The sequence below is a fragment of the Lonchura striata genome, chromosome 4, assembly GCF_050655825.1.
Source record: "Lonchura striata isolate lonStrDom1 chromosome 4, ASM5065582v1, whole genome shotgun sequence".
NCBI lineage: Eukaryota > Metazoa > Chordata > Aves > Passeriformes > Estrildidae > Lonchura > Lonchura striata.
The window spans coordinates 41,310,420-41,322,820 of NC_140706.1; the positions used below are offsets into that span (position 1 = coordinate 41,310,420).

The following is a 12,401-nucleotide window of genomic DNA, read 5'->3' on the forward strand; positions in this document are numbered from 1 at the left end:
TTTCCAGTCCAAGCCATGTTGGCAAACTTCTAAACTCGTTTACACTAAGGAGAAATTACAATGGTATGACAGCCTTAATCACAGCAGCCTGAAAAAAAATTGCAAAATGAAATCAATTATGGGTTTTTCCAATATTTTTCTAAAATTACCTGAACTTGAGATTAAACTGAATAGGTGATATAGTATAGAAAATATGTTCATATATCTATTCATCTTCATGTACCTATTTTGAACATTTTATAAAATTAGTCTCTGTTCCTTATTGAACTTTGAAACTCTTCTAGCAGTTGTATGACTATGCATTTATGAGTCAGGGCATTTGAATATTTTGCAGAATTTTGCCCTACTCTTGTTCACTGGAAGGACCCTAGGGGAAAAATATGCGCATTTAAAAATACAGATGGCAAAATATTTTTTTTTTTAAATTTTTTTTTTTTTTTTTTTGCTAACAGTGAAATGCAAACATACTTATTTTCTGCAGTTAAGTAGTGAAGATGCTATTTCCATGTGCAATAAAGCCCACTAAGTTGTTCATGGACTAACTGAAGTGCCTGGCAATACAATTACATATCCAGCATCCCAAATATACAAATCAACCACACTGATTCTAGGTAATTAATACAAACCTGAATATTTTTCCTCTGATAACTAATAAAACAGTAGATTAGAGTTGAAATTAGACATTTCTTTAGCTTGAGTCTATCACCTTTAGTTGAACTGTACATTTCAACCCTCAAAAAAATCCCATTAATTTCTCTGAGTCAGGTTTGGGAGCAGGTGGTGGGAGATAGTAATACCTGGAGCTGAACAACACCTTGCTGATCTGATTCACAGAATCACTGTGAATATCTCTGTCTTGTAAATTTTTTTTCATACTTTCATAAATTGTCTAGCCATTGGAAAATGCATTAGGTATCTGTACATTAAATCAGTTCAGGACAGGAATGTTAATGCTTTATATTCATTGCCCAAATGGGGACTTTGAGGGGGAGAAAGGTAAACTCCCCATAAACTGAGTGATTTGAGAACCTTTGTTAACACAATTTTAAAAAAGAAGAAAACATAATCAAAGATCTGTGGTGGAATAATTGATAAGCAAGGAGGCACAACAGTGCTGCATTAGAAAGTAAAAATTGTTCTGTGGTGGTCCTTATACAGATAGATAAAAACAACCAACAGTATTTCAAAAGACATCTATACCACTCTGTAAGTGCATTCAAATTAAAGACAACAGCTGTATTTTAAGCACAGTTATTGATTTTAGAAGGTTCAGTACAAATTTGTACATGTGGTTATTTAAAACCTGCTTGCACTCCTTACTGCTGAGCTGGTTCACAGTATGCCTTCACTTTGTTTATCTGATGATTTTATTCACTCCTTATTACTTATCCATACAAAATTCATTATTATTTACTAATTTAAATAAAAGCTCTTTTTCAGTTTTAACAAGTTTACACTTTATACGCATTTGTAGTCAATGCAAATTTTTTTATGAACTTACCAAAAGAAAACATTGAGGTTTCAAGACAAAATAACCATGATGCTCCACAAACCTATATATTTTGTATAAAAACATACAGACTTCTGCCCTAAACCTCTTCAGAAACCTACTTGGCAAAAGGAATTAAGTCCTTGTCCACAGTCTTCTAAAAGCATATACCACTGTATTCATGTTCTGATAAATGTAATGATCAGTTAAAAAATAATGGAACATATCTCTTGTTCATTTCAGAAAGAGAAGTTTCAGTTAACTGTCAGATAAAAAACCCATTCACATATATATACAGAGAGAGTTTAATCTATGCAACAGCACTTTTTAGCTATTTGGGTATTTTTTCAGTGTTATTTTCAGTCTCACCTGACATTCTTTGGCTTGAGTTGCTGTAACATTGTTTCCTAAATATGGGCATAAGCCTTCAATATACAAAATTTTGAATTCACGCACCTGGCTCACAGGCACGAGAACACTACTTAGATATATTAGCTTACTAGTAAGTGCTGTGAGATAATCCTCTTCAGAAAATAGACTGTAGAGTTTAACCAATGACCTGCTTTTGATTTATCTGACATTCAAACAAACTGCTGTTCACTCTTTTAAATATATATGTGTGTACACTTACATATATATATATATGTATACACACACATGCATGTCTATCTATATATGTACATATACACATTTATGTTTACTGTGGGTTCAGTCCTCTTTTTAGTTTCCTGAAAATTAGTCCTATCAGCATTTGGGATTTTAAATTCAATTAATAATTTAAAATTATACTTTCCTTAATAAAATAGTTTTTTATAATTTAATCATGTTTTCACAGAAGATGCCAGATCAATTATGCCATCTGAATTTTCAAAATAATGACAATAGAATAATCTTTACCTGTTTAATGCATTTTCAAATTAATACATTCCCAGGTATTATATACTTTCCTATTAATTATTGACTGTTCAAAAGGAACCATTTATCTGCTAAATATCTCTTAATTCTCAAAAGTATTTTAATCATGAGAAGCTTGAAGAAAAGAACTTTTGAAACCAGCAGTAAGAGCACCACTCAGTGCAGTGCTGCTTGGTTTGGGTACATAAAATATGCAGGATAGTAAAGGAAGTCTTATGTACACAAGGAGTGAAGTACCTCCCCAACTCTGCAGTCAATCACACTTATCAAAGTCAGTGTAAATTAAAATTTTCATTAGCATAAACAGAATAAAATGCAATACATTTTCATCTATATTAATAAAATTACATATAAACACATGTATTGAAGAGATTGACTGATAATGTTGGTTTATTTGCAAGTTTGATTGGCATATTTAAGGCTTGATTGCCAAACTACTCACAAAGTACTATTAAACATAACTCACATTTAGATTTGTAGGAGTAAAATATATATTTGTACTGTATTCGAAACTGCACGGTAAATTATTTCAGATATTATGGATAAAATTATTGCAATAATCACATAATAAGAATTTGGAAAGTCAAGTAGGCAAGAGAAAACTGTTGGGTTTGTATCTCTCCACATTCTGGATCACGGCTGTGTGAAAATGGTCTATGAGATCTTTGTGTGAAAATGGTCTGTGAGATCTTTGTCTCTGACAAAGATGCACAGCAGGGACAGCACTGCCACATAATAAATAACCCCAGGTTTCTTTATAAAGAACTCTCAGGAGTAGGAGAATGTTTAAAGTTTTCTAGAGATCAATTTCGAAAGGAGAAATGTTTTGAGAGAAGCAAAATCACAGGAGGCTACATCCTGGTTTTATTGTATCTTTTTACTGCAGAAACTCATCTGATCCTTACCATTTTAATTACACAGAGGCACAGAACCTATTTCACATCTGCTCACTGAGCCTGAGAAATGTCTTCTAGTGAAAAGGAAATGAGAAGGAACTAGAATACAAATTAACTGAAACACAAGCGGCTAATAAATCCCTCCTTTCCTTAAAATCAGGTCTAATAATTTATTGCAAAATACATTTATGCTTGGTCCACAGTAACTTTAATTTGAATATGCCTGTTTAAATTTTTTCCATCCTCCCCATTAAAGGATATTTATTTTTGTTTTTTCTTTAAGATCTTGACAGCATTATTCTCAATGCTATTTCTTTAAGAATGAAAGCTATAGCATTATATTCCAAAATGGTTGAGGAAACCTTTGCCATGACTCTCAAGTTGCAACATGCCAGATATTCATAGGTTTTCAAATCTGCTGGTTGAAGATATAATGAAAGGATCTAAAGTTTATGCATGAATCAGCATCCCCTTGTCACAATGTCATGGTGCAGTGATCCCTGCAGAGCTGTAAGACTTGATTTAAAACAGCAAAGCTCAACACTGACTCGTGAGCCAGCAGGATTAAACATCCAAGATTGTACATATATTACCTCTGTGCTCAAACTACCATACAAAAAACTTGTTATCATAATGGCAGTTTTATAGCACCCCATAGGAAACCTCTCTTTAAGTGACTCCAATATCCTCTCAATTCTAAAATATGTGAGAACATAATACAACTACCCCTGAAGCTGTTGGGAGGCAGATTTAAAAGGAAAGGGTTTAATCTTCGTCACTTTCCTTCTCTCTTGTTTTGATGGAATTAAAAACTTTTAAAAAATATGTATCTCTGATGGTCAACACTCCTTCAATTAGACTAGATTCAATTACACTGTGCTGAAGGACAATGAAGTCCACTGGTCTAGATATGCTCCAGTGGTTTGGATATGTTCCATTCTGACCTGTGAATCACCTCCAACGCTGTACCTCTGCTCCAGCTGTTACACCAAACAAACAGAACCAAGACGGTTCTGTTAGAATGAACCAAGAATTCTCACAGAGTCCTAAGCCCAGTCTACTTCCCTTGAAAGCTACAACTGCAGTGATGGCAGTAAACCCTGCTCTTAATTGTGCCATTACTCTGAAAAAAACATGCACCATCTCTCAATCCAAACCACCAGGCTTCCTAGTGATGCTGACTTACTAAGTGTCAAACTGCAATTAGATTCTAACAGCTACTCCCACTGACATGTCAACACAGCTCTGCAGAGATGCAAGTCCAACAAACTACAGTGACTATTTTTTTTGGCTACTTTTTGAATATAATTGAGTTGTGTTCCTTTCTCAGGTTACATGAAGGTGGCCTGTCCACCTTGGTCAAAACCTATAGAATTGGGGCCCAATTTGCTGTCATGCAACATGTTCATTATGGCATGATCTCATGGTGTTGAGGTGAAATTCCCACTGAAGTGCAAGTCATTACATGAGTTAAGGCTACCTACTCACAGAGTGTCCACCCCACTTCTACACCCATTTTTGGCCACCTTTAAATGACTGAGTAGTATCACTGCTTGGAATATTCTTCGGGGATACAGGGCCATCTCCTCCTTTCTGAAGTTTAGGAACCTAACTTAAAAGTAGTACCAGCAACATCAGTTCATCTAAAAACCATTTGTTCCATCAACAAACTCCAAGCAACCGCTGAAAATTAGTTTGAATACTTTTACATATCTTTGCAGTGGGCTTTTTATTTGCTTGTTTGTTTTTAAAGTAGATGGAGTAATGTGCTGTTGCCCTGAGGATACCAGGGTGGGAGGGAGGCAGGCTGAGCCCAGGTGGGGTGGCACAGGGGACCATGGGCACTGCCAGCTGCCACCTGCAGGTGCCAGGTCAGGACCAGTGGGCAGGGCTGTACCCCACCTCTGCCACACCAGCTAGAGCTTCTGCAGCCTGAAACACGGCTGGCTCAGGGGTTTAAATCAAGAGACAAAATATTTTGGTGGCAAATTTGGAGAAGAAAAAGGTCATAATTTCTATTATGGTATAAGCCTGCCACTACATTTCTGTGCAGGACAATTGCCTTGTTGGAGTGAAACACCCAGGTAAATACTGAAGTATTTTCAGATTCATATTATCCTACATTTCTGTGACCTTCTTTTACACCTGCATTGTTTCATAGCGCTGGTTTTGAGCACACGTTCTTTGAACACTATTCTAAAAATAAAAAAAAAAAAACTAACACACTCCCACCCAAAAAAAAACCCCTAACAAAACCAACTGCAGAATGTTCACTATTTCAAATGAGAACCAGTAGAGAGGGGACAAAAAGAGATGGATTCTTCTTAACCATTTTGCATGCAGTGCTCTACAATCAGCTCCTAAATTCTATTTCTTGTACACCAAATATCTGTCTCTGGAACTCCTTGTTCTCCAAGCAAACCCTTCTGGGAAGGTAATTGAGGGGATACTATACATATTTTTAGCACATGCTTCACTAGTCAATTAAATACTATGCACAAGAAAACTTGACTACAACATCAGCGGTAACTGAGGTGATGAATAAACAAGTACATCTTCATGTCTTAATTTGGAGCTCTTCAAACTGCTTGAAAATTGAAGCCTGGTGCAATATTCAGACAAAAGAAAATCCAACATATGGATGGCATCCATCTCCCTTCTGCTGGAAGCCTCGAAGTCCATCACTGCAGTCTACAGTTTACACATAGCATCTGAGTATTTTAAAAGTTCTCCAAGAGACACAAGAACAAGGCTAATATATGCACACAAATGCTGGTCAAAAGCACTTGATGGTCTTGGAGAAAAATATGCAACCTTTAGTTTCTGAAACACAGGGTGACTATGCTCCTCTCTACTGCTAGTAGGAAAAATCTGGTGTTTTGTAAAACCTGTTTTCGGGGTTTTGTTAGCTTCACAGATTTGAGGAACACATTGTCACATTTTTGCAGAATGCCACGTAACTGCTACACTTGCTTAATCAACAGTCCAAGCAACATCATCTGCAAATACTGACCACGTGTGGTTCTGGTTGCTACAAACCCCCATTATCTAAGAAAGGAAGAACTATCCAAGCTATTTGCAAAGATTAACCATTTAGCATTACTGTGGCTGATTACATGCTCTGACCTTTTTTTGCCTTCAGCTACGGACGCTATATTCTCCTACCCTCCCACATGCCACTTGCGTTGAGCTCTTGCACCACCTATCCCAGCCTCTGTGCCAAGCCGTCCGTTTTCAGCACCACCGCACAGGGTAGCTGAACGCGGGGGAAATAAAAAAAGGTCGCCAATGGAGGGAAGCTGCTCCCGCTGACAGCTAACCTCCAGATTCGGTGTCCCTTACATCTGTTTCCCAGGAGGGACGGGAAAACGCCTGGAGGGAGCGCAGCGCTGGGCGGGAGCGGCCGGCACGGCACCGAGCGCGCTCCCCGCTCGCTGCCGCCCGCGCCGCTGCGGGGAGCCCCGGTTCGCCTGAACCGGGCACGGGCGGCAGGGAGGGCAGCGGGGCAAAGGCGGGCACGCCTCACCGCCCCGGGAACGCCGGCCGCGGCTCCCCGCTCTCACCCCGGCACGGGCAGCGCCAGCCGCGCCCGGCCGAGCGCTCCGCGGGGCACACGGCACCGGCCGGGCCGAGCGCAAGCGGCAGAAGCGCGCACCGCTGCGGGGCTCCTCTCTCCGCGCTACCACGGCCGCGCACCCCGCCCCGCCTTCCCCTCGCAACGCATGTGCTCCGCGCCCCGCGGCACGCGTGCGGCCGGGCCCCGCCGAGCCGAGGGCGGAGCCGGGCATGGCCCCGCCAGGAGAACCGCGGGGGCGGCGGGCTCCCGGCGAGGCAGAGCGGGCGGCGAGCGCGGCCGCCCACGAGCGCCGCGGGCGGGGGGCGAGCGGGCAGCGAGATGGAGAGATGGAGCCCGCAGCACCGCGCGGCGTAAAATGGCTGATCGCCCCCCGCCGCCCGCTCCGCACCCCTCGGCTGCTGGCCTGAGGGGGCCCCGGCTCTGCCCACGCCGGTAGCGAGGTGCGCCGCGACCCGCGGGCAGCCCCGGGGCGGCGGGGGAGCGCTGCGGGCAGCCCCGGGGCCGCGCAGCCTTACATAACGCGCGGGGGGAGCCGCCGGGAACCATTTTACAGCTCCCGGAGGGCTGGGGGCGCACGGAGACCCCGCGCCCCGTCCGCACGGGGCCGGGCGCTCCCGCACCTGCTCGGCGGCGGGGCGGCTCCTCCCGGCGCCGCGCCCCGCACACACACACACGGGCACACACACGTACCCCGCACACCCCCGCACACACACACAGACACACACACGTACCCCGCACACCCCCACGGCCCCGCCGCACCGCTCGCAGCCGCCCCGCCCCCGCGGCAGGCTGGCAGCGCCCGCTACTCACAGGCGTTGGTGACGGCGAAGCTGTTGGCCACCTCCAGGTTGTCGATGTGGGGAGTCAGCCTGAACTCCGAGGTGGAATACTGAACCATCCCTACCCGAAACGCGCTGTACTCCTGATCGGCGCCCCTCGGGAACAGCCCCCCTGCAGGGAAACACACACGCGTCAGGCGGGCGGGAGCACCGGCGGAGCGGCGCCGGGCCGGGTCTCTGCCCGCCGCGGCGCTGGGCTGGGCGCGGGTGCCGGAGCGGCTCCGTCCCGTGTCGGGGGGCGCGGGGGCCCGGCGCTGCGGCCAGGGAAAAGGCGAGGGGACCTCGCTGGCGCACGGCGGGCACCGCGGTGGGACTGGGAGCGCGGCGACATGACAGGAATGCCCGAGTGACAGCGGCGGGGATGAGGGATCGGAAGATCCGCCGGGAGGAGAGCGGGGTCCCCCCAAATGCGGGCACCTACCGATCTGTATGCTGTTAGAATTGACCCCCCAGATCAGTCCCCACAACACAGGAGCCAGGAAGACAGAAATATGCATAATCTTTTGCATTTCCAGGAAAAGTAGAGCATCCACAAAGCCACGGAAACGGCCCTTTCTTCTTCCTCCTCCTCCTCCTTCTCCTCCGCGGAGCGCGCTCGTCAGCAATTAGATCCCGTGCGCCCCGGACGAGCGGCCGGCGGGAGCAAGCGAGCCACGGGAGAGAAGGAACGAGAAGAGCCCCGCGGCGGGCGTGGGAGAAGCCGCTGTCCGAGGAGCTGCTGCTGCCGGCGCTGCCGGCGCTGAGCGGGATGGGGGTGCCGGCGGTGCCCGCTGCGCTCCCGCCGCCCGGCCCGGCCCGGTCCGGTCCTGCCCTGCCCTCGCACGCGCTCGCCCGCGCTCCTCGCACTCAACGGGCGGGCGGCGCTCCCGGCGAGGCGGCGGCGGCGCCTGCGCGGACCCGGCCCCGGCGGGAGCGCGCCCGCCGCGCCCCCTGCGCGCCGCGCCCCGCCCCTGCGCGCCTCCAGCACCGCGGACAGCGGCCTCTCTCCGGGAGAGCATCTCTTCATTCATTTGGCTATTTATTCATTTACTGCACCGGCCCTCCCCAGGATGGAGCCGCCTCACAAATACACCTGGAAAACAAATTTCTCTTTTGTTTTGTTTCAGCTGCTATACCCTCACCACAGAAGTTAATAAGCAGGAAGAGTTAAAGCTATGTTGATATTTCGTTTTCATGCATAACGGGGACTTTTTTTTCTTTTCCCTTTCCAAGATGGGTTCCAGCTGTATTAGCTAGACATGCTATTTACTGCAAGCTAAATTTAACATTTCTCAGTTTGGCGCAAAGTCTGTTGCTGTGCACCACACACACACACACACATTTTATAAAAGAAAATGCAGTGTAGCATTCCTGCGACCAAGACGATGAATTTGCTATTAACTAGTCATTTTCTGGCATATTTTTATTAACTTAGATTTAGTTAACAACGCTGGGAAATATTCACATAGGAAAGGATACTGATCTTGCAACGAATTACCTTTCCTCTTTTTCTTCCTTTTTATTTTTATTACTTTTTTTTTTTTTTTAATTCTCCTTTCCACGAGGAGGGTATCAAAGCTTCAGGTATTCAGATGTCAATATGAGTAGATATCCTGAACACATAGGAAGTTTGTAATTTTAGTCCTTTTAATCATCACTAATTCATGATGAGTTTTGTTTCATTTGAGTCATTTCACCAGGAAACCCTGTACAAGCTTTTTTCTGTACTTGTCTCATCTTCTCTCTCTCTCACGCAAAATGAGATGAGCCTGAAAAAGAGGGTAAACTTTAACAGCCTGAGCATAAAGCCCCTCTGGGCTTATCTGGGTGGAATGGCAGACCTGCTACAGCCCTTCCTCACTTTCTGCCCCCAGCCTGGTGTCTCCCAGAAGCCACATTTTGCGCTGCCTGGTAAAAACCTACTGTTGAATTCCGTGAAAGGGGCAGGTAGCATCACTGTGAGAATCAACAGATTAAGCTGTCACGGGAAAGCTTGTATTCAGGTAGTCCCCAGTGCATCCCAGACAATGAGATGTACAGACATTTATTTTTAAAAAATATTCCAGTTTAAAGCTGCCAATCGTTAACAGAAACATAAATAAATCGTATGTTTTTTTTTTTTTTACTGACATCTAAAGCATCCCCTTATGTATAAAAATGAGGTTAAAATGAAGCAAAGGTCTCAGTTTTAAGACTGTATTTTAATATGTTATAATAAAACAAAAAAACAAATTTTCCCATATACATTATAACTGCATAGCACAATATAAAATAAAATAAATATAAAAAGGATTAGGGTGATGTAAAGCATAAAAATTAAATAATGGTTGTTGATTTTGCAATGCATATTTTTCCATTTCAGAATTGTGAGCATGTATAGGTATGCATCATGTACAATATGTGCTCATGTATATATATGCATGTACTACTCCACTTTTGTATCATCACATCAGAAAAAAAGAGTCAGACTACGTGGCCATATTCCACTGTCGGTGTGACAGGGAAAAATAAAAGATTTAAACTGATATGAGTAAGTACAAAAGGACAGCATGGGCGAGTCAATCACCAAGGAAACAGTTCAATCAGAATTTAGTAATAGTGAAAAATGTCGATAATAAAAAAAGTCTTTTTCAATGCTCTGTTTTTTATAACAATGCTATGCTAATTGAAAATATGCAATTGGGCAAAGGAGAAAAAAGAAATTTATAGGTGATAGTAATTTATGACCATGTACTAAGAATAGATATATTCATTAACACTGTGCATGAGAAAATCAGACTACATGACTGGGAATCACATTCAATATTTTTTTCTCAAGGAAAAAGAATCTTGCAAGACATAAGTAAGGACTGTATTCTTCTTAAAAACAGAAGATAATATTCTCATATGCATTCTTCTGAATCTATGAAAGGAGCTCATATAAAAATGCATTAGTTCAGAATGTGAACAAATCATCAATGGGGAGACTGTTAATAATAGGCATCCATCACTTGTTGAAAGGAACATAGCAGTGCAATTTTAATGAAAACAATGGCAGATGACAGAAGTCCAGATATCAAATAATAAGATGTCAGACCCCTGAAAAGCCAAATGCTTAATCTTGATTCCATAGAACTCCAAGAAAGGTTTGCAACTTACTGCAAAGAATCATGGCTATACTTGATTTAACAATTTAATATTGTCTAATAGATATTCTGAATGTAAGGTAGAAGTTGGTGAGGAAGTTGAAAAGAGCTGATATATGTGCTAATCAGGAGTATAATTTATCAGGAATACATTTCCTCTGCAATTCATCCTGGCACAATTCTGGTTGAGACAGTGGCTGCAGTTCAACTAAATGTTCATGTGTTCCATCAGTTGAATACGAGATGCAAAAAAAAACTTGGAAAAGACTGAAGAACTGAAATTTTTTGCTTTGTGCCCAGAAACATTTAATGATCACTCCATATACTTTCCAGAAAATAATTCAGGAATGACTTGAAGACATGGAGTACCTGCTTCAGGAAAGAAATTTAGACAACATAAAATACTTGAGGAGATGGATGGAGTAAAAAACTGAGTTGTTCAATGCTGATACTGACCACATTGAGATTAGAAGTAAAGTTTATCTTTTGTTTTGCTGTTTTACTAATGTGCCATTGACCTTGCAGTCATATGCTGAGCAATATAATGAAATCCTCAGCCCTGCAAAATGCACAGTTAAAGCCAGAGTCTTTTCTAAAAATCCTAGCTGAAAAAGGTTGAATTCTGAAAAGGCCCTTGGCAAGAGCTCAGATTAAATGGTTATAGTAGGCCTTCTGGAGTTTTATCCTATCAAATTTTGGGATTTATATTCTCAACTATTTTCTATTTCTTCATTATCAAAAAATCTTAAAATGTGCAGATTTATTAGGATGCAAAAATGCTGTATAACATATGAATCTTTTGATTCTGTGGCTGATCAATAAATACTTCCCTTCAATAAGGATTATTGTCGTTGGATTTTTGAAATCTGCAGAATCTTTTCAAATACCAGTACGTGTAAATAAAGAGGAAATACAAATGAAGGTTCCAAATCTATTTTGAAGTGTGCAGTCCCATATGTTCACTCTGGATCTCAAGAGTGTTCTTAAAAATAAAAAGTATGTCCTGATCTTTCATGCTCGTTCTGCCTCCTGTTCTGATTAGCAAACACGTACTGTTCCCATTAACAGCACACACACCCGAGGAGGACACGTTCTAAGGAGTAGCTTAGGCTACCTTCTATTACAAGATTTTGATGATAGAAAAAGCAACATCATGACCCTTCTGGCACAACTGATGTAAAATAATTGGTAATAACCATATAGCTTTCACTTCCCTTTGCTGTGCTGTGACAGTGCAGTTGTTACCATGTTAGCAAACTGTTATGAGACATTTATAGCAATTCCGGAGTTACTTTTCTTATTTGACCTATTTGTGTTCTTTCTATCTGCAGAAAATGTTATATTTATTTTGTCAATAAAATCACTTAAGTATATACTAAATATATGTGGAATATATGTGTATGTGGAAAATCTGCTATAGATTATTCAATATTTTTCTACTGAGATTATAACAAATTACATTATTAAGTCTCTGGAAAAACATAAAAAGAACACTTTCAGATTTGACTATGCATGCTAAATCCCTGATTCTTGTCTGGAAATATCTTTCTTTTTCTTCCAGTTGCATAAAAAATTCCATGG

The 12,401-nt window shown here is 42.4% G+C and overlaps 1 protein-coding gene across 4 annotated transcripts in view; it reads right to left on the bottom strand.

The window, feature by feature from the left end:
• Nucleotides 1-8,588, bottom strand: part of GRIA2 (glutamate ionotropic receptor AMPA type subunit 2) — an 88,131-nt gene extending 79,543 nt beyond the window's left edge. For 3 of the 4 annotated variants that reach the window (XR_002466274.3, XM_085578865.1, XM_021539577.3), the window contains exons 1-2: nt 8,138-8,402; nt 7,688-7,828 (exon numbers count right to left, since the gene is read on the bottom strand). Coding sequence is in view for 3 of the 4 variants with exons in the window: in XM_085578865.1 (XP_085434991.1) it covers nt 7,688-7,828; nt 8,138-8,225 (229 nt within the window). In the remaining variant the exon portion in view is untranslated. Of the gene's footprint in view, nt 1-7,687; nt 7,829-8,137 lie in introns of all 4 variants that reach the window. The other variant, XM_021539576.3, reaches the window with a different exon arrangement.
• Nucleotides 8,589-12,401: the final 3,813 nt, after the last annotated feature.